The following is a 26635-nucleotide window of genomic DNA, read 5'->3' as shown; positions in this document are numbered from 1 at the left end:
TGCAGCAATCTGGCGTTGGTTCGCTGTCTGGGTCTCCTTCGGCCTTGGCAGGGGTGGCAGAGGGGTGTTTGTGACGATGTTAGGGTTAGTGAGAACCTCTGGGGATATCTAGACCCATTTGGCTGACAAGGAAACTGAGGCATAAAGCTACTTGCCCAGGGTCGCATAGCCAACAACGGGCAGAGGTACGCTTTGAGACCGGCTGTGTCCTGAGTCAACCCAAGTACAGGAAGGCTGCAAAAGGACTGCATTCAAGTGACCAGTGGGGGCAGGCAGGACAGGGGTTGACGGGTATTGCCTACCGAAACAACCTGCTCCGTGCTGTCGGGTGAGGGTTTTTCTGTGCCCAGCCACAGATTCTTTTTTCAAACCACGGAGCTGTGATAAGTCCCAAACGACAAATCAACTCTCAAGAGACATACACAGGGCTCTGGGGTTTTCCTTGGCGCTCCTGATAACTCTGCCGAGACAGTTCATGGTGGCTGGAGAAGGCCCTGGCACAATGTGGTGACTGCCCTACTCTTGGAAGTAAGAGTTCTCCTTGTGCTCCAGGTTGTCGGTTCGCAAGATCCTGGCAGCCTCTATGAAGTTTTCCAAATCAGGGATGGTCAGGAAATTCAGGATTCTACTCATTTTCCCCAGGAGGACCTGCATCTTCCGAGCTGTTGAACCAAATTCTACCTCCAGGATGGCCTTCTGCTTCATTTCACTCAGCACCTCCGGGGTTAGGAACTGTGGGAATTCACAGAAGGCTAGGTGAGGACAAATGCTGTCCAGACACCGTGCTTTCCACCCCAGGATTAGGCCCCTTGGACCAGGACCAGGTCTCCCCTGGAAACTCACTCCAGGGCAAATCTGTGCTCCTAGTCTTGTCACCAGCAATGCTTCCCTCATTTGGCCCGGGCCTGCGACCACACAGCTACAGAGACGTGGGCTGAGGCCACCCTCCAGCCTGACCCCAAACCAATGACCCCAACCAGCTCCTGGGCCCTTGTGTGGCCTGCCTTGCCAAGGCTGTGTCTTTCTAGGGGTGTCTGGCTCCTCCCCATGAATTCCCACCACGGGGGCAGGGTTGGGGAGACTGGAGCTCTATCACAGCCGGGAAACTGTCCACAGCGTCTGCCTGTCTGTCCCACTTCCAGCTCGGCCTCCCCTGGAGTGTGTCTGGGTTTTGCTGGGATGAGGCACTGCCCCAGGGAAGCCACCTCTAGGCCGACTTCTGCCTTGGTTTGTAGCCTACAGAGGCTGAGCAAAAGGTCTCCTGGAGGGAGAAATAATGAAGGATCATACCAGGATGTTCTATTTCGGTGAGGTATCCAGCTTATGAAACGCTTTCACCCAAGGATCTTATTTAAGCCTTACAACAAGGTGGTGTCCATTTCACAGACAATAATGGGCACAGAAAGTGCATGAGGTTGGCCTCGTGTCTCAGAGGAAGAGGAGGGCTAGTATGTTCTTCCTAGGGTGCCCTGGCTGCCCGGCCTCGGTGGACCTGCTGACTAGTCGGTCACATGTGTGCTATTTGCTTCGTTTGCCACCACCCCCCCCCTTGCACTGGCCCAGCTCCTGGGGCTGCCAGGCCTCCTGGGGTTTCTGCCTGTACCAGCCCTCACCTGCCCTTCCTGGCCACTGGCTTCCTTTCCTGGCCCCCTCCATCAGTGGGACCCCACCGTCATCCAAAGCCCAGGGGCCCAGGTCCTTGTACCCTCTCTACCCCCAGCTGCTCCCTTAGCTCGTCACCGCTGTGCAGGGGGTGACCAGCGGATGGTACCGTGTACGTACATGGCTCCTCTCTACTGGGTTGGCTGCTCTGGGAAATCCGGGGTAGGTAAGGAGGTTGGGACGTGATTATTCGGGATATAAAATGGCAGGCCTTGCCAGGCCAGGGGACCAGCTGTCCAGATCTGCTTGGAACTTTCCCAGTTTGAGCACTCAGAGTCCTGTGTCCCGGAAAACACCTCCGTCCTGGGCAAGCTAAACCTAGCACGTTCCCTACTCTCCTTTCCAGAATTTCATATGGTGTAATTTTGCCTGAGTCTGCTGTTTGGTTGCTTCCTCCATCAACCTACTTCTCTGCTCACCTCCCAGGAAACATGTCTGTCTGTCTGTCTGTCTGTCTGTCTCCCCAAGTGGCAGTCCTACTTTCAGAGACCTCGAATGTCTCTCTGGTGGGACTGTAAACAGAGCCTTCCGAGGAGCCAAAGCAGGAGCAGGGTCTTGTGTGGGTCTCAGCGGGGGACCAAGGACTCCCTATTCCTCTCCTGAACTCTGGGCCTAGGGAAGGGTCTCAGGAGCCCACCTTCTTGCCCACTCACAGAACTCCCAGGTGCAGACTCCCCATTTGTAGGGGGTTGAAGAGAGGGTTTTTGCAGATGTAATTAAGTGAAGGATCTCAGGATGAGGTCATCCTGGACTCAGGGTGGGCCCTAAATCCGCTGTCTGGTGTCCTTATAAGAGAAAGGAGGGGGACACTGGACACACGGGGAGACACAGAGAAGAAAGCTGCGTGAAGGTAGAAGGTCGGAGCGACGCTGCCACGAGCCAACGGACGCCTAGGGACCCCAGAAGCTGGGAGAGGCAAGGAAGGATTCTCCCCAGAGCCCTTTGGAGGGAGTGTGGCCCTGCTGACACCTGGAGTTCAGACTTCAAGCCTCCAGAGATGCGAGAGTTTCTGTTTAAGCCAGCCAGGTTGCGGTCATTAGTCATGGCAGCCCTAGGACGTGAACACATCTTTGCTACTTTCTTGCCCAGCCCAGGCAGAGCCCCCTGAACTTCCAGGTGCTCCTTTACTCGGAGATGAGTGTGTTGGGGGAGGAGAGAAGAGGACACCAACAGCAGGCCTGGGGACACAGATTTCCCCCTGGTTTCTGTCCCTGCCTACTGACAAGGCTGATGTGAGCATCAGGTGAGAAAACGTATGTTGACGTCTTTGCTTTTTTGGCCTGGCTTGCGGCTGGGCTCTTTGAAGCTGTCTGTTTCCTCAGCTCCACATCTCGAGGTGCTCGGGGTCTTGAGGTGCTCGGACGGTAAATGAATGCCTCTGTCAAGCGTCAGGTCAATGAAGGTGGCCGTGTCTCTCTCTGGGTAGCAGTGATGCAGAACACGGCCCAGAGAGAGGCCCGTGGCATGGCCCAGTGGGCACCTGCCTGGCAGAGGGAGTTGAGACCTTACCTTGTACTTGGTGCCCACGTTTAAGCAGATGTGCTTCTTTTGGTGGCTGAAGCAGAAAGCGATCTTATCCTGGCTCCTTATTTGTACCTTGATGTACCGGTTGATTTTCAAGGAGATGGACTGGAAAGGGGGCGCATGGACGTGGAGGCTCAGATCCCACCAGTTCCAGGCCTTCTGGTGTTTGCCTTTGGGGAAGTAGTAGCCCAGGTTTTGGCTCAGGCTCAACCTAGACCGAGAAAGGATCAGGCAAGCATGGGGCTTGGCCTGTGTGCAAAGGGCAGAGCCTTCCCTGGGGTGAATGCAGGCCTGCCGCCGTCCCTGCCTCCTTCCCTTTCTCTTTCCTCCTGGCCTGGGTTCCCACCCCCGCTGACCTGCACAAACACCTGGGAAGCTTTTAAAGAACGTAGATCTCCAGGCCCCACACCAGACCGACAGAAGGGGAATCTGGAAGGTGGGGGTCAGCCCTTCCCCAGTCGGAGCATCATTCTTCCCCTTGGGTTTTGATGGGTTGAGATTCAGGGGTAAGATGGGGTATCTCTTGTATGCCTTATTTGAGAAATTTTTTTAAAGTGCTTTATTTTAGGCTAAGTCCAATGTCATAAAACTTTTGGCCCTTAATTTTTTTTAAAGATTTATTTATTTATTTGAGAGAGAGAGAGCGAGAGAGCGCGCGCGCATGCAAGCAGGAGGAGGGGCAAGGCAGAGGGAGAAGCAGACTCCCCGCCGAGCAGGGAGCCCGATGCGGGGCTTGATCCCAAGACCCTGGGATCATGACCTGAGCCAAAGGCAGATGCTTAACTGACTGAGCCACCCAGGTGCCTCTTTTGCCTGTAATTTTATGTATGACTCTGGGTAAGTCACTTATATCCTCTAAGAAAATAAAAGTAGTTCCTAGATTTCCCTAAGTTCTTTTCTGGCCCTAAAAGTAATGCCATTATGGAGAAGAGGCCCCACAGAATGTAGCGATACTATTTGAGATAATTGGCTGAGTTTCTTGCCTCCACCGGCTACCTGGTGCTTCCTGCACCTTTCAGACATGTTTCTATACAAAAGGCCCTCAGGGCAGGGCAGATACCCCTGAGAACAAAGTTGTCAACAAGAAAATAGTGTTTTAAAAGCTCAAAGAAAAAAAATGAAAAAAAAAAAAAAAAGAAAAATTAAAGAAAAAGCAAAAAATATTTAAGAAAATATTCTTAAGGGGTGCTTGGGCGGCACAGTTGGTTAAGTGTCTGACTCTTGGTTTCAGGTCGTGGTCTCAGGGTTGTGGGATCAAGCCCCGCTGCTTAAGACTTGCTCTTCCTCTGTCCCAGCCAACCCTCCCCCACCACTCTCAAATAAACAAATCTTAAAAAAAAAAAAGAAAGAAAGAAAATATTCTTAAAAACCAAGGCTGGCAGAATCAAAATATTTTTTTTGAATTAAAAGCATAAATCTGGTTTTGACAATCAAGAAGAAAGGAAGTATAAAGTTGATGCAAGATGGTAGGCATTTCCCACTCCATGACCACTTAGTAGGGAAGGGAAGGGGGAAATCTTGGGAAAAAAAAAAAAAAAAAGGAATACTTACCCCCAAAAAGATGGAGAAAGATTTTGAAGTGGCCAGATTACCTTGATTTGGTAAGATGAAGTTTCCCACCATGGCCAGAAATGGGAACTTAAGAACTAAGTTCAGCGATCACAAAATATTTAGAAGTTTGGTTTTTGTGCACAATACATGTGTCTCCAAAGCCCTGACCACACGCTGCTCTCTGAGGCACCTGGGACAGAGGGGTACTGGGTTTTTCTCAGGTAATTCTCAACTTGACTCTCAGCAAGTGTAGAAAACATGGAGCCAAGAGAAGTGGTCACCGTGAGTCTCTGATTATTGCTCTTTCACCCTTGTGGAAGCAATGGCGACAAGGACAGAGTGCCTTCCCTGAGGTCAGGGACCTGCCTTGCTGCTGCCATGATACCCATCTCTCCATGTGCAACATGCGTGGGTCGGAGAAAGAAATTCACAAGCGAATGAGGGAGAGAGAGACCGAACCCAGTGAGGGAGGAGGGCTGTGCGCACTGGGGATCAACCCTTAACCACACTGCCTCTCCGTGGGGAAGGGTGGTTGGGACTCACGACCCAAACTTACCAGATTTCTCTGTTTTCATCATAGAAGGTGGCATGGCCAGAGTTGTTGATAAGGGCCTGGACACACCTTTCTTCACTGTCTTCCAGAATGATGTATGTGAACTCTCTCTGTTTTGTACTGAGGATGAGCATAGCCAGGTTTCCTGACGGGTAGCTGGAAGACAGTTAAGGCACACGCAGCTCCTTGGGGTCCCTGGGAAAGGCAGAGCCCTGCAGAGGATGCGGGCCTCAGGAAAACCCACACCCCAGCCCTGACCCACCCACTTTTGAGGCGCCGTCTGTGTCAATATGTGTCAATGTGAGCGTCCCTGGGCTTCAGTGGATACTGTATCTGGCCTGATCCATCAGGAAAGAGGATTTGGAAGACAGTCTCACTGGGGTAGAGAGTTAGTTTAACATCATGGTGATGCACCTGGGAAGAAAAGATGAGCTTATTATAAAGAGTGCACAGGAGCTGATTGTCCCAATTCAGAGTATGGTGTCACGAGAGCGCTCGGGATGGGTTTACTCTCCGAATGCCCACACTGCCACTCCACCCATCACTACCACCACCTTGCTGAGGATTCGGGATAGGAAACCTCTCAGGGCCTCCTCAGTTTATTCATCTATATGCCCAGGAGCCAGAGAGGGATCACTCTGTGTGTGTGTACGTGCGCATGTGTATTTTAAACTGTCATTGTCATTTCAATCCTCTAAAGGTTATTGGTTGTTTTTCTTTCTTTTTTCTTTAAAAGATTGTATTTATCTGAGAGAGAGAAGAGAGAGAGAGAGAGAGAGAACATGAATGGGGGAGGGGCAAAGGGACAAGCAGGCTCCCTGTTGAGGGGGGGACATGGGACTCGATCCCAGGACCCTGGGATCATACCTGAGCCAAAGTCAGACACTTAACCAACTGAGCCACCCAGGCGCCCAGGTTGTTGGTTGTTTTAGTTTTCTAGGGTTGCTGTAACAAAGTAACACCAATGGAGCACTTCAAAACTACAGAAATTTATTTTCTCATAGAGGTGGAGGCCAGAAATCTGAAATCAAGGTGTTGGTAGAGTCAGTTCTTTCTGGAGGCTCCGAGGAAGTATTTCTTATGTGCCTCTCTCCTGGGTTTTGGTGATGACCTGTGATCCTTGTTGTTCCTTGGCCTGTCTATTCAGTGTCTACCTCCATCTTCATGTGCTGTCCTCCCTGGGTCTCTGTGTCTTCACATGGCCATCTTCTTGAAAGAATACCAGTCACACCGGATTAGGGGCCTGCCCTGCTTCAGCATAACCTCCTCTTAACTACATCCTTAAAGACCAATTTTCCAAAGAAGGGTCCGTTCTTAGGCACCAGGGCTTAGGACTTAAATATATCTTTTTAGGGGGATACAATTCAACCCATAACTTTGGCATTGTATTCAGGATTTTTAAAATCTCTTCTTGATTCAGTTTTAGTGAATTATATTTTTCTAGGACATTGTTCATTTTAGGTAAATTTTCAAATTTATTGTCCTAAAACTGTTGTCATATGGTGTTTAAAAAAAAAACAAAACCCTCTACTGCCTCTGTAGTTATGACCTTGTCTTCATTTTTTTTTTTTTTATTACGACTATCTTCTCTCTCTCTCTCTCTTTTTTTTCCTGGATAAACCTCACCTGAAGATTTGCTTTTTTAACTGGTCTTTTCAGAGAGTCAGCTTTTGGTTTGTTTATTCTATTTGTTTCCCATTGTATCAATTTTTAGTCTTATTATTATCATGTATATACTTCTACCTTCTGTAGATTTTCTATATTACTCTATTTTATTTTTCTAATTCCTCAAATTGAATATTGAGCTCATTGTTTTCATCTTTCTTCTTCTTGATCCTCCTCCTCTTTCTTAATATAAGCATTTAAAGCTATAGCATGGCTCTCAAAATACCATTTTAGCTGTTTCCCATGCATAGAGATGTTTACTTTTCATTCCATTCTAAATATTTTTGAATTTCCAATATGATCTCTTCTTTGACACACAAGTTATTTGCAAGTGTGTTTTTAAATTTGCAAATGCACGAGTTGCTTTGGGTGATGTTATTATGACTAATTAAAACTCACTGGGGTAAGAGAGCATAGTCTATGTGATATCAGCTGTTGAGTCTTTGCTGAGACTTGTTTTGTGGCTCAGTATGTCATTGATTATTGGAGCTGTTTCACGTGTGGCTATTTCCTTGTGAAGGACACACGTCCTTGGTCTTGTGTTCCCATCTGGGCATGAATACCCAAGCGCCTGGATTATCAGGATGAGCTGGTCTCCTTCTGGCCCTCCTCACCCCACCCCCTGCTCACATGCTCGCTCTTCTGGTGTCTCGGTTTCTATCTCTTTCTGGTGTTGATTATGTCCCTCCCTTTCTTACACACTCTGCTCTACATTTCTGATGCTTTTTACATGCCATCTACATTTCCCAGGTGTTTGCAGTAGGAAGGCTTTTTGGGTCATCTAGTGTCCCACATCGCTCTAAATGGGTCAGCAGTTCTCCAGCTATTATTTTTAACTGTGGAAGACCCCTTTGTTCAAGAAAGCTTACAGCAGAATGCTTAAATCTAAGACAATCAAAGAAAAAGATGCAGCCATCTGAGGAGCTGGGGCTGCGGGCTTCTCAGGGCATGCCTTGGAATGCCCAGGAATCTGGGCATCTGGGTAAAACCCACTCGAGGTGACAAAGGTCCGCAAACAGACTCCATCCCCACACCCAGCACTGCGCCGACCACTTTCTTCCACAGCACAAGGACCCTACAATGTAGGCACGGTCACTGGCCCCCCTGCAGATGAGGCTAAATGATGAACACCAAGTTGTCTAGTAGAGGAGAGTGAGAGGCCAGCCATCTGCCCCTCACCTGCAGGCTTGTCCGTGGAACACACTGCCTCCCACCATTAAGCTCCTGGCTACTTCCCACATTCAGTCTGCACATCACTGCTTTTTTCTTCTTTAACCTAAAAAAGGGCTTTGTAAAGACATCCGGGGCTGGTTTGTTCCCGATGGCCTGGAAGGAGCTTCTAGCTATTACTCACGGGAGAGGATATTTGTATTTTAGGTCTTCTGTTCACACAGTCCATGAAAGCCCAACTTTCTCCGAGACGCTGTCTGCCTGTCAAATTCAATTGTCATGGAATGACATTTTCCTGGCCATGAGGACCCCACAGGCAAAGCAAAATCTCTGACCTGGAGGTGGAGTTGTCACATTTTCCCTCACTGGGAATTATATAACAAATGGCTTATCTAAAAGCTGACATCTCATCACCATTCGTGTGGGGAAGCTGAAGATCTCTGAAGGCTTCCAACACCCTCACCATTCCACGTCTGGTACAATCTAGAGAGTCCCCTGGCTTTCCCTTGATTACTCCGTCTGCAGGAGTTCTGGCTGGTCCACTGACTTCCCTTCTTCATACAGGCCCAAGAGATGAAGGGATACTGAACTTTCCATTCCTTTCTGGAGGCTGAAAGAGTCATACCTTGGTTGACAGTGTTGGTTTCCGGTTCTCTCCTACTTTTGCCACAAGGTGAGGCCAGCCTCATCACTTTAGGATGTTTGGTTGCTTTTCCACTTAGTGCAAACTGTTTTCATTTTCCTCTGGACACACAGCAGAAATCCACTTCCGAGCTCTCTTGCATCTAGGAGGCGTCATGTGGCTTCTCTTGGTTGATAGATTTAAGCCTAGACCACGACTTCACTTCCTGTCCATGCCACGGGACACAGAGGACTCCAAGATGGCAGAGACCCGTAATGAAAGAGCCCAGATTCCCAGGAGCCAGCCTCAAGGAGAGCCACTCAAGAGAGCTAGGAGACTCAAGTCAGATGTGACATGAGCAAGAAACATACATCTGGTTATTAAACCTCTTAGCTTTGGGAACTGTTTCAAGAGGAGGCTCTATGTCCATGTGACAGTCATTTTAAGATTTTTTAGGTCTCACTCTCTTCAACTGTAAAGTGTTGATAGCAATACCATACCCCATGAGATTGTTGGGAAAAGCTCAGCTTACATTACATGTAGAAGTGCTTCATCACTTGCATGGTTTTACACAAATGTGAGGTTACATTAGGCTTCTTGTGTTCTCCAATTTAGTAAATAGTTACGTAGCATTTACTCAGCTGCTCAGGCCAAAATTCTTAGATTCATCCTTTCATCTTCTCTTTCTCTCACATGTATTGAATTAAGAGAAAGCCTTTTTGATTCTTCCTTCAAAAAAATAGAGGTGGTGCTTTCCACCACCTCTGCTGCCCCGCCCTAGCTGAGATGCCCCTCATCTTTCACCCGAATTGATGCCCCGGCTCTCAGCTGAACTTCCTGTCTCCATTCTTGCCTCATTAAATCTATTCTCTGCACATAGCCAGAAAGGTTCTTCTAGAGCATAAATCAGATGATGTTCCTCCCCTGCTCCAGATCCTTGTGACTTCATATCATCCTTTGGATAAAATCTAAAGTCTTACTAAGATTACCCACGAGGCTCTACCTGACCAGGGTATCTGAGCTCATTCCCTATCCATCTCTCACTTGCCCACAGCTGTCCTTGAGCTGTTTGCTCTGCCCCTCATTTCATTCATGCCTAGACTCAAAGGGCACTTCCCCATCTGCCCTATGGGTATGAGACCAACTCTCCTCTCGGGCCAACAACTCACGAGCCCCTTATGCTGCTTTATCCATGGCTCCTAACAATACCTGACAGGGCATTCAACAGTTTGTTATACATTGGCTGTCTCCTTATCTGGAATATAAATTCCATGGGCACAGGGGCTTTGTTCACCCTTGTATCTCCAGCACCTAGAAGAGGCCCTGGGGCATAGTTGGTTCTTACTTTATGTATTCAGAAGGCATAAAGCCTATCACATCTTCCTCATTCCCACTTCAGTGACTCTTTTTGAGCTTCAGACCTGGTTGTTAGCTCACTCTGAATGACTCTAATACTTTGAGATGTTATCACTTATGTATAGTATCCAAATATTACAATATACATTTTTGCAAACTTACCATGTAAGTGTTTTTCTTTAAAAGGCTTTATTTTTTAGAGCAGGTCCCAGCAAAACTGAGCAGGAAGTACAGAGATTCCCATACATCTTTTTTCCCTACACCCATGCACAGACTCGCTCACTTTCTACACCTTGCACCTCAGTGTCCATTATAGTCAATGAACCTACAATGGCACATCATTATTGCCCAGACTCCATAGGTTGCATTAGGGTCCCCTCTTGGTGTTTTATATTCTATGGGTTTGGAAAATGTATAATGGCATGTGTCTACCATTACTGTTTCATACAGAGTATTTTTACTGCCCTAAAATTCCTCCATGCTCTACCTATTCATCCCTCCTTTATATTGTTTTCATAGTTTTATCTTATAGTTGGAAGGACTCAAGGACTTACGTCATATAGTAGGAATCCTACAATATGTAGACTTCTCAGATTAGCCTCCTTGACTTAGTAATATGAATTTAAGTTTCCTCCATATCTTTCTATGGCTTGATAGCTCATTTCTTTTTAGCACTGAGTAATATTCCATTGTATGGATGTACCAGTTTATTTATCCATTCACCATGTGATCAATTTTTGATATAGATTTTAATTTATTAGGGGATGGAACTATATATTGTATAGGAGTCTCAATGAACCCTAGCAAAAGCCCCAGTTAATCTGCCCTTAACCCACACACTCAAGTGTGCCTCTCTATGTGGAGCACATTTTTCTTGCTTGTATTCATGTTGTATATTAGTTCTGACAGCTCCCTGATGGTGTGTGTGTATGTCTCACCTGAGCAAAAACCCAGCACAAAAAACACCAACACACTGCCCTACCTACCTCAGTCTTGCTCTGTACCCAGTCTGTATCTATTTCTAATTTCTTCTTATGACGAACAACATGACGGGTTTTTTTGACTTCTGTCACAGACTCCTTGACTGGTGGTGGTTGATTCCATAAATGAAATGTAAAAGTAGATGTATCTGGGGCTGCTCCTGCAGTTCTGGGGTTGAGTAAGTCTGGTAGAGAAGAGAAAGAAAGTTTAGACCTATCTTTCTCAGGGCATCAAAGAGAGTGCGAGGGTTTGAGATATTGGCCATATTCCCCCAAGTAACAAAGGCTGCCCGGTAAGTAGAAAGAGCAAATCTTTGGAGAGAAATGTAGGCGTTGAATTTCCAGCTTTCTCATTTTCTGCATTCATTCATTCGACATATATTTATCAAGAGCCTACAATGTGCCAGCCCAGTGCTAGCTGCCAGACACCATGGTGAAGACCACCTAGGCCAGACTTGGGGATGCTGGGGGTGATCTACCAGCCATGTGCCAATAACCAGTGTGGCTGCTAACTCTGTTCGTTTAAAAAATAGGTGAAAGTGGGGAATCATTAAAAAAAAAAGGAAACATACTTTAAACATGTTATTTTAACTTAAAACATAAATGTGTATTAGCACACCATTTTAAAATGTAGGGCAAGATCTTTGTGGGTGGGTCTGACGATGGGCTGTCTGGTCACGTTCATAACTATCTATAATTTTCAGTTTTGGTAGTTTCTAAATAGTCTGAATGCAGAATCATGGACTTAAAAAAAATCCTATCTATTCCCCAATCTTTAATGTTTGTTTTGTCTGCATTTATTTAAAGCAGTTTTTTTAGGGGAGGGGGGTGGGGGAATGGGTTAGCCCAGTGATGGGTATTAAGGAGGGCATGTATTGCATGGAGCACTGGGTGTTATACGAAAACAATGAGTCATGGAACACTACATCAAAAACTAATGATGTATGGTGATTAACATAACATAATAAAAATTAAAAGATAAATTTCTTTATAACTTGTTATATTAAAAAAATAAAGCCTTTTTTTTCAAAAGCTATTTTCTTATTGAGTTTTTTTAAAAACATTCAACTTAGTTTTCACAGCAACAAGTTTCCTTTTATCATCATTTCCGTCCATTTTGATAATAGTTGAATTTTGGAACTAAATGAGGAGGGCAGCTGAGTAAAAATCCCTGCTCCCAGTGACTACCCGCGGGCCTCAGACAAATAGCTGGAACAGAGGGGCCAGAACAGCTCGGTTCCCTTGGCAACTAACTGGGTCCAGGGGGAAATCAGTTAAGAGAGCTTACTGGGCCCACCACTGTTGGAGGAGGTCAGTGGGAGCACGTGACCACTGGTTGACCTCTGACCTAGAGCCAGGTGATCAGAGGCTCCTCACCTGCTCCCCATCCTTGGAATGCACCTTCCGCCCCGCCGGCCCTTCCCACAGCTGGAGCCATTTTCAAGGACTCCGCCTTAAGAGAGCCGTGTGTAGTTGAGACCGTCTGGCCCACATGCTGGGACCACACCCAGTGCAGGCCTCTAGGTAAACTTTCAAGACCTGGCGGGCGGATGTGGACATCTACTTGTCTCTCGGCTGCCCAAGATGAGCCTCGGAAGTAAGTTCTCTTGCTTATGGAGACGGCCACCTATTGGTCTGGAGAGGCCTTTCTGGAGTCTCTCCTTGCCCTCCAGGTTCTAATTTCACCCGGGGCCCTTGGCCAGGAGAGCTCACAGGAAGGGACCCGAGCAGGCCTGGAGGCTGAGACGGCGGGGAGGGTAAGCTTCCAACAGGTGACGGGAATTCCCAGCATCAGCACGGTGCTGTCGAAGGCCACAGTGGGACTGGGTTAGAGGTGACCGGTGACTCCGGGGAGGCAGGCAGGGCATTCCCTTGTTCACTCATTTAGTAAAGATCTACTGTGTACCTGGGTGCCCAGAACTGTCCTCTGTATCGGGGATTGCTGTAGTCCCTGCTCTCCATTCTAGTAGAGGAGGTAGATGCTAAACAAGTGAACGGATACAGCTTACCATGCCGAATGACTAGGAGTGCTTTGAAGGAAAGCTAAGCAGGGTGAGAAGGGTGGAAAATGCGTGTGTGTGTGTGTGTGTGTGTGCACTGGCTCATAAAGGGTAGCCAAGGAAACTATTTCTGAGAAGGTGACAGTTAAGCAGAGACCTGAATAAAGTGAGGGAGAAGCCACAGGGATATTGGAGTGAAGAGTGCTCTGGGCAGAGGAGCAGCAAGTACAAAGGCCCTGTGGTAGGGGATGCCTGGCCTATTCCATGAAGAACAAAAAAACCAGTGTGTCTGGAGGGGAAAAAGTGAGAACCTTCTAAGCCACATGAGGAAGGTGGGCATTTTCCGGGAGGCCATGGAGGGCCAATGAGGAGTATTAAAAAGATTATTTGGGAAACAATGCAAAGGAAGGACTGAGAGAGGAGAAGGGAGTCAGGGAGACTAGGGAGAGCTCCTTCCAGGGGAGAGATGAAGGTGCCTGAGGTAGAGTCAGTGAGAAGGGGGGGCGGGCGGTGGGAGATGGGAAAAGGAGAATCTAGGACTATGGCATGTCTAAGGAACTAAAGAGGCCACCAACTAGAGCTCAGAGAGGAAGCTTTTCCTCAGGAAAATGACGAGACAGAGGTGGCAGGGCAGGGTCATTTGGAGACCCGTGTAGGACTGTGAGGAGCACCGTCCTGCTCCAGGGCTTGCTTATGACTGATAACGATTTGTCAGAGGGAAAGAGCTGACGGGAGCGCAGCCACAGTTCCTGAGTGTCCATTAGAAATTAATAGAAGACATTTCTGAAGAGGTAAAGATAAAAGAGGACATTTATATGCTCATTTTGTTTCCCTGTCAGAAAGCTAAAATCATGGACACCCTGGTCTGTGCTATACATCGAGCTCTGCCATTATGAGGGCGAGGTTTAGGCCACCTTTCTGAGCCTCGGTTTCCTTAAAAGGGGATTATGCTGTCTACACAGACCTATGGAGTTACTGTGAATAATGCCCGCACGGTGCCGGCCACCGGGAGAGGGTCCAAAGATCTGTAGCCTTCACGCAGGGAGTTTTGAATTGTGACGGCTCATGATTCAGGCTGTGTAGTGTTCTCTCACCTCTTTTCCCAGATGAGATGGTTCTGAACAGGAAGGGCTACCTAATTTGAGAGGCCCTGTTGCAAAATGAAAATGCAGGGGTCCTTGTTCTAAAATTATCAAGAATTTCAAGCCAGTGACAGCAGCAGGGCATTAAGCCAAGCACAGGGCCTCTCTAAGTATAGAGCCCCAAGTGACTGATCATAGGTCCCACACCCATGCAGCCAGCCTGGGCTCGGAAAGCAGAGTGTGCAGAGACATGGGTCTGTGTGCCTGGAATGGGGAATGGTATGCATATCGGAAGTAAATGAGTTTGTATCTCAAAAGAGGCTGGGAGATTTCTTTGGGACTGGTAACAACCAGGACGTGGAGAGGTTGCCTTTTATCTATTTGAAATGTTGCTTTTTTTGTATAAAAAAGGTCAAACCTTTGAGGCTTCAGTTGTCCAGAGGAGCAGGGAGTTCGCAAGGGTGGGGGTGCGGCACTATGGGAATCCGGCCATTATCAAATCTCATTTTCCAACTGGAAGTCATACCCTGGCCATGTGACAGCAGAGTATCCTGGTAGGCCTTAATTTCCCAAAGGAGAAAAAAATCATGCATGCCTACACCCATCAAACAAAACAAAACAAAACACTTATTGAGTGCCTACTGGGTGCTTTGCTTGAGGTGCCAAGGGTTGAAAGACACAGGTGTCTACAGCCCAGAGGGAACAGAACTATGAGCAGTAGACAAATACAGCATCACAAGTGGAAGAGATGTTTGTTGTGTTTTGGCAGCTGAGCATCTGAACCCCCCTCCTTGTTTTGGGGGCACCCCACTGTGTGAGTATTGGTGGAAGGCAGGGCCTTCCCACTATGGAAACTGAAGGTAGTCATTCCTTCTTCTCCTTGCCTCCTAACTCCAGTGAGGACACGAGACCTAGGCTTAGAAGGCCCCCACTTTCTCTTCTCCAGACCCACTGGCCTTTTGTTGTTCATTGAACATGCCAAGGGGATGAGCACCAGGTTTGGCCTGAGAGGTCTTGGGCAGAATGTAGCTTGTGCCCACACAATGGCTAGATGATCTCAGGTAAGTCTCCTTGCCTCCCTGAGCCTTAGCTTCTTTATCCTGCTTCACGTGGTTAGGAAGATCCGTTTGAATCAGAGAGAGTATGTGAGAGTAGCTAGTCCACAGCAGTTACTCCCAAAGAGTGAGGTCAGGGGCATGAATCAGTACTGGGGGACTGGAACATGATCTTAGGAAGGAATCTGAGGCTCCGCGAGAAAAAGCACCAGGACTGGTTAGCTATGTCTGCCGTGGGTATTCTCGCCATTTCTATGTTAGTTGGATTTAGTCATCTGAAAGATATGTGGTGGCTTTGAGTTTCTGAACGAATTAGCCTCATGGCTTAGGCTCGTGGTCCAAGTTTTCCACAATTAGACTTAAAAACACTGGCAACCTCCATGATTGGCCAATCTTAACAGTTGGACCTCAGATGTCTTCCGTGTCTGGTAAAGGGGCTAATTCTTCCCCAAACTGTGTGTTAAGAATCTAGATAGCCCCTCAAATCTAGGTTAGATGCCTTCCTATGGGGCTCCATAGTCTCCTCTTCCTACTATAGCACTTAACCCTTGTGTATGTGCATCCCTTGCTTTCTTATCTATCCTCACCCACACCCCCCAAAAAAGGATAAGGTGGCCCCAGGCTGTGTCCATCTTGCTTGATATTTTATCCCTGGCAGCTAGGACCTTGCTAACCCAGCAGGTGCGCAAGCTAGGCAAGGAGCATTTCTGCCTCCTTTAGGGTACATGGCAGAAGGTGAGAGGCAGCCAGATGCCCACAGGAGAGCCGATCACGGGATGGAAAATGGGAAAGCGGTCCTTACTTTCACGTTTCTTCAAAATCCAGAGGATCGTTGTCTTGTATTTTTCAAAGTTTTTCTTCAACCTAAAAGGAATGTGAATTACTTTTAAAAGCTGGGACTAAATTCATGTGTACACGTCATGCTACACAGTGTAGACAATGCTAGAGCCTGCTGGGTGTTTCTCATAGTCGAAAAATCAGGCCCATTGCTCTGCTTTTGGACTCTGTTTTTCTTCCAGTCAGTACTCAGGAATAAAGGGACAGCACATGGTATTCACTCAGTGCTTGCCTCCTGGACTCTAAGCTGACTCCCAAATCCTTCAAAATGAATTCAGCAAGGGTCATCTCGGGAGCTAGACAGGGCTGGGAGGTCCAAATGCAAGCCTGGGTCTATGAGTTAAGCTTGCGCAGTTTGATCTTTCAGTGGCTTGTACATATCCCAGTGAAGGTTGCATTTGGAAATAGCTGGGAGGAATAGCATTGGACAGTCACTCGAGAACCCTTTGCATGTAGTGGAAACATTTCAAATAATCTTATTCAAAATGACTTATCATGAAAGCCACACTGAGGCACAGCTCTTCAAAATGATCAAGCCCTTACCCCCCCCTTGAATGTCAATATACAAAGCAAGTCATCTTGGGACTTCAATGGCTTGGGCTGTTTTACTTCCAAATAAGGGTGGTCTCCAGCATGCTTCCTGGTTCTCAGATCACAGCTCCTTTGAAAGGGAATGTGTTGGAAGGAATGAGCTTCCCAGGCTTAACTGGATCTGAGAAGAAGGCTTTTGACAGGACAGATTTTAAAGTTCTCAGTTCTGCAATAGACGTACAGGAGGCCTGAATGTGCACCTTGCTTGCTAAGGTTTCTGGTAGTTGGATAAAAGAAAATCCAAGTTTCCACGCACCACAGACTGGATGTACAAACGGAGTTCAGGAGCATTTTGTGACCTGGGACCATGACAACTAGAAAGACTTGGTGCCAGCAAGTCTGCAATAACCTTATTGTTCCCCACTCCATTTGGGGATTCTGGCCATGACCCCCAGTTCGGTGCAGCGCATGGTTTTTCCCACTCCGGGGAGCATGGAAGAGCATTAGCTAACCTATGATGAAGCTAGGAATTTCTTGTCAGATGGCTAGGACCTTGATCCCCCATTGTCCCCTCTCCTACAAGGCCAGGGCTCTGAGCCTTGCTCCCCAAACTTCTGTATAATCTCATGGTCCCTCCAAGACTTTTCTTGCCCTGGATTTCCAACCTCTGTCACTGTCAGCCTTTGATACTATCCTGAACCTCCCATGCTTGTAGATTTCCTTGCTCTTGAATTTTGGCAGCCAGATCATTCTGTTCACCTGCCCACTGAGCTTGCGCTTGCTCTTGTACCTGCTCTTTTTTTTTTTTAAAGATTTTTATTTATTTATTCATGAGAGACAGAGAGAGAGAGAGAGGCAGAGGGAGAAGCAGGCTCCCAAGGAGCAGAGAGCCCGATGCGGGACTCGATCCCAGGACTCTGGGATCATGACCTGAGCCAAAGGCAGACGCTCAACCATCTGAGCCACCCAGGCGCCCGTACCTGCTCTTTTGACTCAGACCCGCCCGGCCCTGGCCTTGCTCTTTTCTCTGTGATGGCCCAATTTAGACTTCCCCTGCTGTTACTGCTAGCCTGCCTGAACCCACTGACCAATAGCTTGATCTCTCCTGTCACTTACAGAATTCCCAGTTTCCTTCTGGTTTCACTCTCCAGAATTCCGGTCATGGGGACGTCAATATCCTCTTCCTGTTCTTTGCGAGCCGCCATTTCTTTGAGCATGGTCCTAAACACTGCCTGATAGGAGCTGCCGAGAAGCTACAAAAGGAACAGAATGAAATACCCAGAAAAGGGGACTTAACGGCTTACCACTGAAGCACTTTTCTGACTCCCAAAGGTGTCAGGTGACATTTCACCATGCTATTAGAAAAACACAAACAGTGGGAACAGTAGTGTGGCTAGCAAGATTTGTTTTAAAGAATATTTCCATTATCCTCATACTCCTCACTCCCTAGTTCGCTCAAGGTTTGTTTGTTTAACAGCCGTATGCCAACAAATCTTTTCAGAGCATGAAACTACCCTTTTTCCAAATGTGGAGATGGTTATAGAGCATAAAGACGCTTCCACGATTTAAGAGCACACCAGGCTTTCTGAGTTGCAGGAAAGGCCTGGCAGGAATGGTTGCTTATTTAGTGAAGGATGGCAGTCTTCAGGAAGGCGGGGTAGCACCTAATATGATATAAAAGTGGACAATTTTGTATTTAGAGATTCTTCCAAAGTAATCATGTTGCAAGCTGCCTTTTGATTTTGTAAGTTGGAGCATTCTATCCCAAGTCTGTGAAGCTAATAACCACGACTGACTCATAGATGGGTCCTCACGGAAGTTTCTTTTCTGGATCCCTTTTGACAGAAGGTGAAATTTGGCTTGCTGTCGAAGAAAACCATGGCACTTTCATGTTGCCCTGCTCACCTACAAGTTGAGGTTGTTATGGTGGTTGGTCAACACCTGATCATGTATAGCATGCCATTAACGTATTAGCCTCCTATAGTAAGTGGAAGGCTGACATGTCCAAAGTTGCGTGTGGGCTGGGACAAATATAAGAATGTAGCTTGTGGTTGGCCAGATTTTCTAGGCTGGGGGACAAGCTGGGGTGCCCCTGTCTGGCTTGCCCAATTCCCAGCCTCTGCATACCCCTGTCCCATTGCTGGTGCTAATTAAACGAGCAGGCTATTACAGGAGGTGGCTCTGATGTGGTGGGGCTTAGGTGAGCAAACCAGAATCTTAGCCTATATGAGATGTCTCAACGTTATGCATCGAAAACTAAGGACAACCGATCACAAACAGCCAATTAGGTGTTAAGTGATGGCCAATCAAAAATGTCCTTGCTCTGCTTCTGCCTCTTCTTTATAGAAGCCTCTCCCCAGCTCCAGCCAGTGGAGTGCTCCTGTCACATGGAGCCCTCCCAGTGCGCTGTGCGCAATCACACGGGCGAGGTCTCCCTTCTGCCTGTGACTGCAGCTCCGTCCGGCTGGCACGGAGAACCTCAGCTGACGGGTGTGCTGACGGGTTCTGAATAATTCAAGTTTCTAATTAAAACAATTCCTTGAGATTTCAGCTCTTGCTGAAAAATCTTCCTAAAATGCCTGAGCTTACTTTCCTGTCTTAGTAAGTCCAATGAGGTGAATTTGAGTTCCAGAAATTGTGTTTTCTCCCTTTAATGTGGTTTTTCAGTATTTGAAAACCAATTCTCATTAATATAATGTATACAGAAGCAAGTGTGGACAGCAAGAAATTTAGGGCTAAATATGAACTGAGACCAGAAAATTTCCCAATTAAATAATTAAAAAAGAACCCAAACTAGCTTTTTTTTTTTTTTCCCACTTTTTCTATTATAAATTTAGAAAAATATATCTGCTTAATTTTGAGTTCTGGGGACACAAGATTTCACTCTTGTGATTGTAGTTAGTACCTGGAATCCTGAGAAAGTTTCTTAGCCATAACGGAAAGGATGCATACTAATGTTTTCACCCGCATCAACATGCACTGTAAGTCTTAGAAGTAAGTTGACACAGGAAGTTAGAGGCACCAGGCTGTACCAGCTGGTAAAATATTCATGCAGGAAAGACAACGTAGCAAACTGTAGAGGTAAGGCTTACTCAAACTATTATGACTTCCCATCTTCTGTCTGGTTACGGGCTCCAGCCAGGGAAAGGACGTCCCTTGATGCTCGGGGCTGGTTCTGCGCCCCTCTGCGGGTGGTGGCAGCAGGCGACAGATCTGGGGAGGGTCATCTGCCGCTGGTTGCCGTGGTGTTTGCTTGCGTGGCAGAGGCTGATGTCTACGGTGTCTGTCTTGCCAGGCTGCCCCGTTCTTGGTTTCCTGGTCAGAGACAGCAGGTGTTTCTTGAGGCTTTTGTTGTCTGTGCCTGTTGGGGTTTCTGAGTTGCTGTCTTTCAACACTTCATCGCCAGGAATAGATGAAGCAGAACGAAAACTCAGGGAACTCACCGCCATGACATTCCTTGGGTCCTGCGTTTCCTAGCCAGTCTCACTTCTGTCCACCTTTCAGAAGCTTCTTCTGTTTGTTTTATAGATGACGTCTAGGGTTTTAAGCTGTGCTAAGTGGGAAAAGTACATCTACTCCATCTTTCTGGAATTGAACTTCATTTTTCTTGAAGGTTTCTACAAAGACTGATTTGCCTTGATATCTAGATAAATGAAATGTTTTGTTTTGTGCTCTGCCGCCTTTAAAAGTGATCTGGAGGGTGTTTATATTACCAGCAGGGCTCTGAAAGTAGGGCCGTGGAATGCTACATTTGGTTTTCTTCTGACCCACTTTGATGTAATATGTGTCATTCATACCTACTTCTGTTTTAAGAAAAGCTCTCTTGGGCTGTGAGAACAATGGAGTGAAGCTAGGAATCCCTGCGCTCTAGAGGCAGTTCCTGCCTGGCCTCGGGCCACCCTGCTCCAACATTTGGAGGAAGGTGGTCTTGAGTTTTTTACTTACCTTGTCATCTATGTTCTCAGCTTCCAGTGAGTCAATGGGCTCATTTAATAAATCGTTCCAAAAGTTCTCTTTGGTAACAAAATCCAAGACTTTTGATTTTGGAAGGCACAGCAGAAGGAAAGGCATTTGGAAAAAGAACCATAACAAGGAACAGACAAAAACAAAACCAAAAGGAAACAGAGTTATGGCATTTATCCTTGCCTGTTTAAATAAAAATGCATGCATCATTGTTAAGACTTGAAGTAAATTCACCAAATTACCCAAAATTCAACTTGGGGATATTAATAAAATAGGAATCAAAGGGTCAGTTTCAGTGGCTGACTTGAGAAAGTATGTGTTCCTGATGGATGGCAAAGGTTTACCTGACAAAGTGACATCTGAGTGGGTCCCGAATGAAGGAAATGAGCAAGCAGGCAGATAACTGGGAAAGAACATTCCTGGCAGGAGGCTAGGAGGTGCGAAGGCCCAGCGGTGACAGTGGGTGGGAGTGCGGTTGACATAATTGACAAACTGTAAGAGGCACAATATGTCTGGAGAGGAGTGAGCGTGGAGGGTAGCAGGAGCAGAAATGGGGTGGGGTACAGGATCAGCTCACAGAGGACCTTGCAGGCTGTGGGAAGGATTTTAGTTTTATTATGGGAGACATCTATTCCAAGTGTGATTTTTCTCTTGGAAATCCTGAGAAATATTCCTATCTCTTGCCAGTTTTGTAAAAAAATTGCCGATTTCTACACTTGCATATGGTTCATAATTGCGAATTAAAGCACGTGAGATGTATTCTCAAGCCAGTAAGCTCATAAAAAGTCCTCCAGAGAGCAAATGCCTTTGTTCTCAAGGTCAGCTACAGCCTGCTGACTCTGGGCTAGGAGAGGGGCTTAGAGCCTCCAGTGTTGACGGGCTGCAAATTGAATCAAGGAATTGATCATTACAACTTGGGCCCCATCTCCTGCTCCCGGGAAGCTGTGGCTCTTGAGGCGGGAGCTCAGAGGACTGGCTCTCACAGAGTCATTGGGCCCCTGGGGAAATGAGAGCAGCCCCTTTAAGCTGGCCCATCCAGACAGCCCTGAAAATCCACCAGGTCGGTGCAGGGCTGACTTAGTCTGGCTGATTTTGTGTCTCTAGGACACCTTTGGAGGTGGAGAAGCGACATTCTTCGTGATCTCTATACACGTGAACTTCGCACTCCTTCCCAATTTTGGTTCAGTGATAAAAGCTCTGTTGGGATAGAGAATGCTACTCGGCTGGATCTGCCTACCGACACTGGGCTCTGGGGCCTTTCCGCCTGCACACCCCCTACCCCAGCTTCGGTTCGTTTCTGACAGAAACCTGACACATCTGTGATAGACCCTGTGCTGAGAGGACTTTCTAGCAATTCATTCTGTTAGTTCTTGCACGCACCCTGGGGTCCTCAGAACTGGTAAGGCACCAGGGCCTTTCAGCTCGAATCCAAAAACACTTTGTCCCCAGACTGCCTGCCTGCCACGGAAACAGTGGGGAAAAGTTTTGAAAAGATGTTCAGGAAAACCTGATAAGAATCCACGGGAATTCCAGCAAGCTCTGAGGAGGACGGTCCTTTTGGGTGTCACTGGGGAGGAGAGGGGAAGGAACTGGGAGAACGGGTCGGGACAGACCGAGGGGCAGCACCTCCCACATGAGATTCTTTGAGTAAGTGCCTGCCCTACGTTGAGGACAAGAGTCTGGCTCTGGCCCTAAGAGCTCAGCAAATCCCCATCATTTGTGATTGCCCTATTTTAATACGGCTTTCTTGAATAATACATAGTTAATTGGAGGGAACCCAAACTAGGTGTTTATCAAGGGAAGAAGGTGACAGGGCAGTCCTGAATACTGAATGGCACTGTTCAGAAGTGTTCGATTCAACATAATAATTAACCTTATTAACATCAATGGGCACTGTCTACATGTCAAGATAAGCACAGTAAATATGCAGTAACAGCCATAACTGGGGCTGAATGAGAAGGAAAAGCTTTCTGCCTAATTAACTTTTCCTTTGCGGATTTCTGTCAACTTCTACCTTTGTTCTAGTGAGATCATTATCTTCCCCTGAAGTGGCTCTACCCGAGGGCTGGTGCGGGCAGGGGAAGTGACAGGCCCTTGAGTGGTGTCACCCAGCCCCTTATCTGTGTAATGGGAACAATAGACTTGTCTTCAGGGTGGCCCACCAGAGTGCTACCATAAGTAAATGCCAGGCATACAGGATTCCCTCAAGTAGGGTGTGTCTTCTCTGCATCTGATCAAGAACAAATCTTAATTTTTCTCCATCCAATCAGTGCCTCTCTTCTAATGGTTTTTCCTGACAGAACCATAGTTCCTGAATGTGGGAGAGATGTTTGAGCTGTGTGTATCTGCCCCGTAGGGCAGATCCCCACATTGTAGATGAGGAAAGGGAGGGGAGAAGCAGTAAAGGACTAGCCCCGGGGCCAGCTCTGAAGAACGAGCAAGCCAGCTCCGCTGACAATTAGGCACATAGAGGAGACTGTCCAGTTTTCACCTCCTCGACCTCTCCTGTAGTAAATTCCTTTTTAGCCTCCACAGGTGGGTGGAGGGATTGGCTCTGGTCTGGTGATTGTTATGGGCACAAATCTATAAGCTTTTCTCAAACCTTGCTACTCAAAATGTGGTCCATGTGATGATCAGCAGCAGTAGCTGCTGCTGGGAGCTTGTGAGAAATACAGACCTAGTGAACCAGAATCTGCATTTTAACAAGATCCCCAGGTGGTCATTCTTTTATTTATTTGACAGAGAGAGAGAGCACAAGCAGGGGGAGCTGAAGGCAAAGGGAGAAGCAGGCTCCTCATTGAGCAGGGAGCCTGATGCGGGACTTGATCCCAGGACCCTGAGCCAAAGGCAGATGCTTAACTGACTGAGCCACCCAGATGTCCCCCCCCAGGTGATGATTCTGTACATTAAAGTTTGAGCAGCATGGCTCTAAACTCTCCGTGGGAATGGAATAAGATGAAGAAAATTCCATCGGTCAGTACTCTTCTGGGGGTGGTGGGGCGGTGGGTGGGATGCTTTGTCTAGAATCTGAGAGTTCATTTGATAAGCCACCATGTTTGTAAGCCCCCACCATGCTGAAAGACAAGAGACTGCAGTCCCTAAATTGTTTTCTAACAGGATGGGCCTGGTTAATTGTGGGGCTTTTGTTTTATGGAGTGATAGGTGTAAGATGGGATTTTGCCACCATAAGGATTCTCTCCTTTCTCTTCATAGGATTCAATTAACCCCTCCTTAATAAAGAATTAAAAGTCTTTAAAGGTACCATTTGTAGGGCTCCAATTTATTCCCTACCAAGGTGCTGCTGGATAAGTCTCTTTGGAGGGGCCCATGCATCCCAATCAAGCCCTGCTGTCTAGACCTCAGGTAGTCCAGCAATTGACTGGACCCTCTTTAAATGTGGGGGTCCCTAGACCAGAGCTCTTGAGTATAGAGATGGACTTCTGTCCCAGGTCATTCTGTCTCACCCCAGAGACCCTTTCTCTACTTCTTATTCTATCCCTCTTCTTCAGGAAAGGACATCGAAGCCCATCCAAGTTCAGGGGCTGTGTGCCCAGCATGTCCCTAATTCCTCTCTAGGACTTGGTGCAAGCTGGACCAACAAGGGACCCACTCTCCTGGGGCACTATCCCCAGCCCAGGACACTCTGCAGGGAACAGGGATCTTTGGATATGTTATGTTGGGTGCTTACCGTTTTCTTCCCCGTGAGAAAAATCAGGGATAACATACACTGAAAAAGAATAAGAACAATTATTAATAGGATGTGGTATGGTGAACTTATGTGGACTTTTTTTTTTTTTTTAAGATTTTATTTGTCAGAGAGAAAGAGCACAAGCGGGGTGGGGGGGTGGGAAGGGGCAGAGGGAAAGGGAGAAGCATGTTCCTCACTGCGCAAGGAGCCCAATGTGGGACTACATCCCAGGACCCTGGGATCATGACCTGAGCTGAAGGCAGACACTTAATTGACTGAGCCACCCAGGCATTCCTTATCCAGACCTTTTGGTCCCTGAGGGAATCTATTTAAAAAGCACCTCCTAATAGCTGGGGGAGACAAGGTGGAGATCATGTGTTTTGGGATAAGTAGCTTCCATAAACTTCAGCAGTTTGAGGCCTGTTGCTTACGCTCAACAAATATTGATTTCCCTCCCTTTGTTCGTATTTCATCTTGCGCATTAGAATTTAAGTTCTGAATACAACATAGTGATTCAACAACTCTGTATGTTCTGCTCTGCTCACCACAAGCGTGGCTACCATCTGTCAGAGGGTGTGATGGTTTTGTCCATCTTATATCCTGCCCGGTATGCAGAAGGTGTACAATAAATGTCTGTAGGTATACAGTAAGTGTCATGGAATAAGCTGAGTATGGGTAACCTATTATCTTTCCTTCAATAATTCCAGTGGTAAATACTGTTTCCTCCCTCTTCAAAATTCAATTTTAATTCAAATTTGAAAGCATTTTGACCCTTTGGCTCAGTTTCTTCCCTGGGCCCTAAGCCTTGCGTCAAGCCCTGGAAATAACGCCTTAGCCGCAGGACTTAATTAAGATTGCTTTAGTCTAAAATGGTCAAAAGAGGTCTCTCTTTGGCTGGGGGCAGGCTAATTCTGTTTTTCTTACCTTCCCGTGGATGGATCTGTAACTTCTGCAAGTCATTTAAAATCATCATAAAATTATAAAATTTAAATACCTTCCGAACCCGACTTTAAAGAGGATAGCGTGGTTATTGACATTTCTTGTCCTGTTTTCATTTTTGATTTTCCAGGTGCTGTTAGAAGACAGAAGAAGGTGACCATTTAGCGATTTTAACCTCACCCTTTGCAGGGGGTTAATATCAGACATGTAGGGCCTAAGGTTCTTCCTTGGTGCCCAAAGCTGATCCGCAGAGGGGAGGAGCGGCTTGGAGGGCACTGAGGCCATGTCTGGATGCGTCCCCTGCCTCGCCTCCTGTCTAGTTTCGCTAACTTACCACAGGACAGCAATAAAGCAGTGGTCGGGAGATGTAGCCCTCTGCGGCCCTCTCCTCTGGTCACCATGGGCCAGCTGGGCTCCTCAGGATCGACGGAATGGCTGGGGTTTGGGGGGTAGATTTTAGAGCTCCAAGTGGCTCCGAGGCCATGTGGAGACTTGAATGGGGCTATGCCCGTCCCTACAGGAAGCGGGTATCTCCGCTCTTCAATCAGTGGTTGCTGGCTGGGAAGCCGGAGGGCTGTAGCACAGATCCGCTAAGATAGGCAGCGGGAGGCTACTGTATTTTTTGAGAATTTTGTAAGTTCTTGGCTACCGTTATTTTATGTCTTCTGGAATTCTGTGGCCCCTGTTCCTTTTTTTTTTTTTTTTTTAAAGATTTTATTTATTTGACAGAGAGACACAGCGAGAGAGGGAGCACAAGCAGGGGGAGTGGGAGAGAGAGAAGCAGGCTTCCCGCTGAGCAGGGAGCCCGATGCGGGGCTTGATCCCAGGACCCTGGGACCATGACCTGAGCCGAAGGCAGACGCTTAATGACTGAGCCATCCAGGCGCCCCACCATTTCATTTTCTTAACATGTTTCCCTTCAGGGCACACGCAGAGAGCCAGGTCTCATCTTTGTGTGGCAGGTGGTCAGATATTTGAAGGCAATCCTAGCTCAGAGCCATGGGTCCTCCAGGCTAACCATCGCCCTTCACTTCAACAGTTCTGGGCATGACGTAGTGCCCAGGTCTGCCTCCCGCCACTCTCTTCCCCCAGTCTGCTCCGAGCTCTCCTGGAGGGCGGCAGCCCCCACACTGAATGGGTGGCCCGGGGCTGGCCCTCCAGTGCAGGCTAAAGCACGGCTGATTTCCCTTCACGTAAACGTTAGCTTTTCTGGCACTCACCTCGGTCATACCGAACTTGTGGATGAGTAAAGTATCTACAACAAACAGGGCTTCCCCACCCTGTACTTTTCTATCCTATTATTTCTGTGGGCCCAAGAGCAGGATCTAATATAAGTTGACCTTATCTAGTATCTAGCTATTTCCTGTTCAATGTTTCCGCCTGTCAAGCTCTTTTAGGATCTGATTATGTTATTCCCATCAACCAACAGCTTCAGGTAATCTGCAAATATAAATATT

At 47.3% G+C, this 26635-nt stretch overlaps 1 protein-coding gene across 1 annotated transcript; it reads right to left on the bottom strand.

The window, feature by feature from the left end:
* Nucleotides 1-516: 516 nt before the first annotated feature.
* Nucleotides 517-26407, bottom strand: ERICH6B (glutamate rich 6B). Its single transcript, XM_081815505.1, has 12 exons — nucleotides 26197-26407; nucleotides 25234-25311; nucleotides 24240-24278; nucleotides 20534-20622; nucleotides 17705-17841; nucleotides 16023-16084; nucleotides 12417-12431; nucleotides 11090-11232; nucleotides 5619-5704; nucleotides 5294-5446; nucleotides 3172-3397; nucleotides 517-732 (listed from the first exon to the last, which is right to left on the bottom strand). The coding sequence occupies exons 1-12, from the start codon at nucleotides 26405-26407 to the stop codon at nucleotides 517-519; spliced, it is 1455 nt and encodes a 484-aa protein (XP_081671631.1).
* Between the last annotated feature and the right edge of the window lie 228 nt (nucleotides 26408-26635).

Source organism: Leptonychotes weddellii, chromosome 3 (assembly GCF_054177405.1).
Source record: "Leptonychotes weddellii isolate Sample4059 chromosome 3, ASM5417740v2, whole genome shotgun sequence".
Classification (NCBI taxonomy): domain Eukaryota; kingdom Metazoa; phylum Chordata; class Mammalia; order Carnivora; family Phocidae; genus Leptonychotes; species Leptonychotes weddellii.
This window is presented reverse-complemented; position numbering and strand designations above follow the sequence as displayed.

Coding starts and splice junctions, on each gene's coding strand:
- ERICH6B (XM_081815505.1), bottom strand. CDS start 26,407: ATGACCGAGGTGAGTGCCAGAAAAGCTAACGTTTACGTGAAGGGAAAT. Junction 25,312..26,196: donor TGTTGAAGTGAAGGGCGATG/GTTAGCCTGGAG, acceptor GTCTTCTAACAG/CACCTGGAAAATCAAAAATG. Junction 17,842..20,533: donor CTGAGAACATAGATGACAAG/GTAAGTAAAAAA, acceptor TTCCTTTTGTAG/CTTCTCGGCAGCTCCTATCA.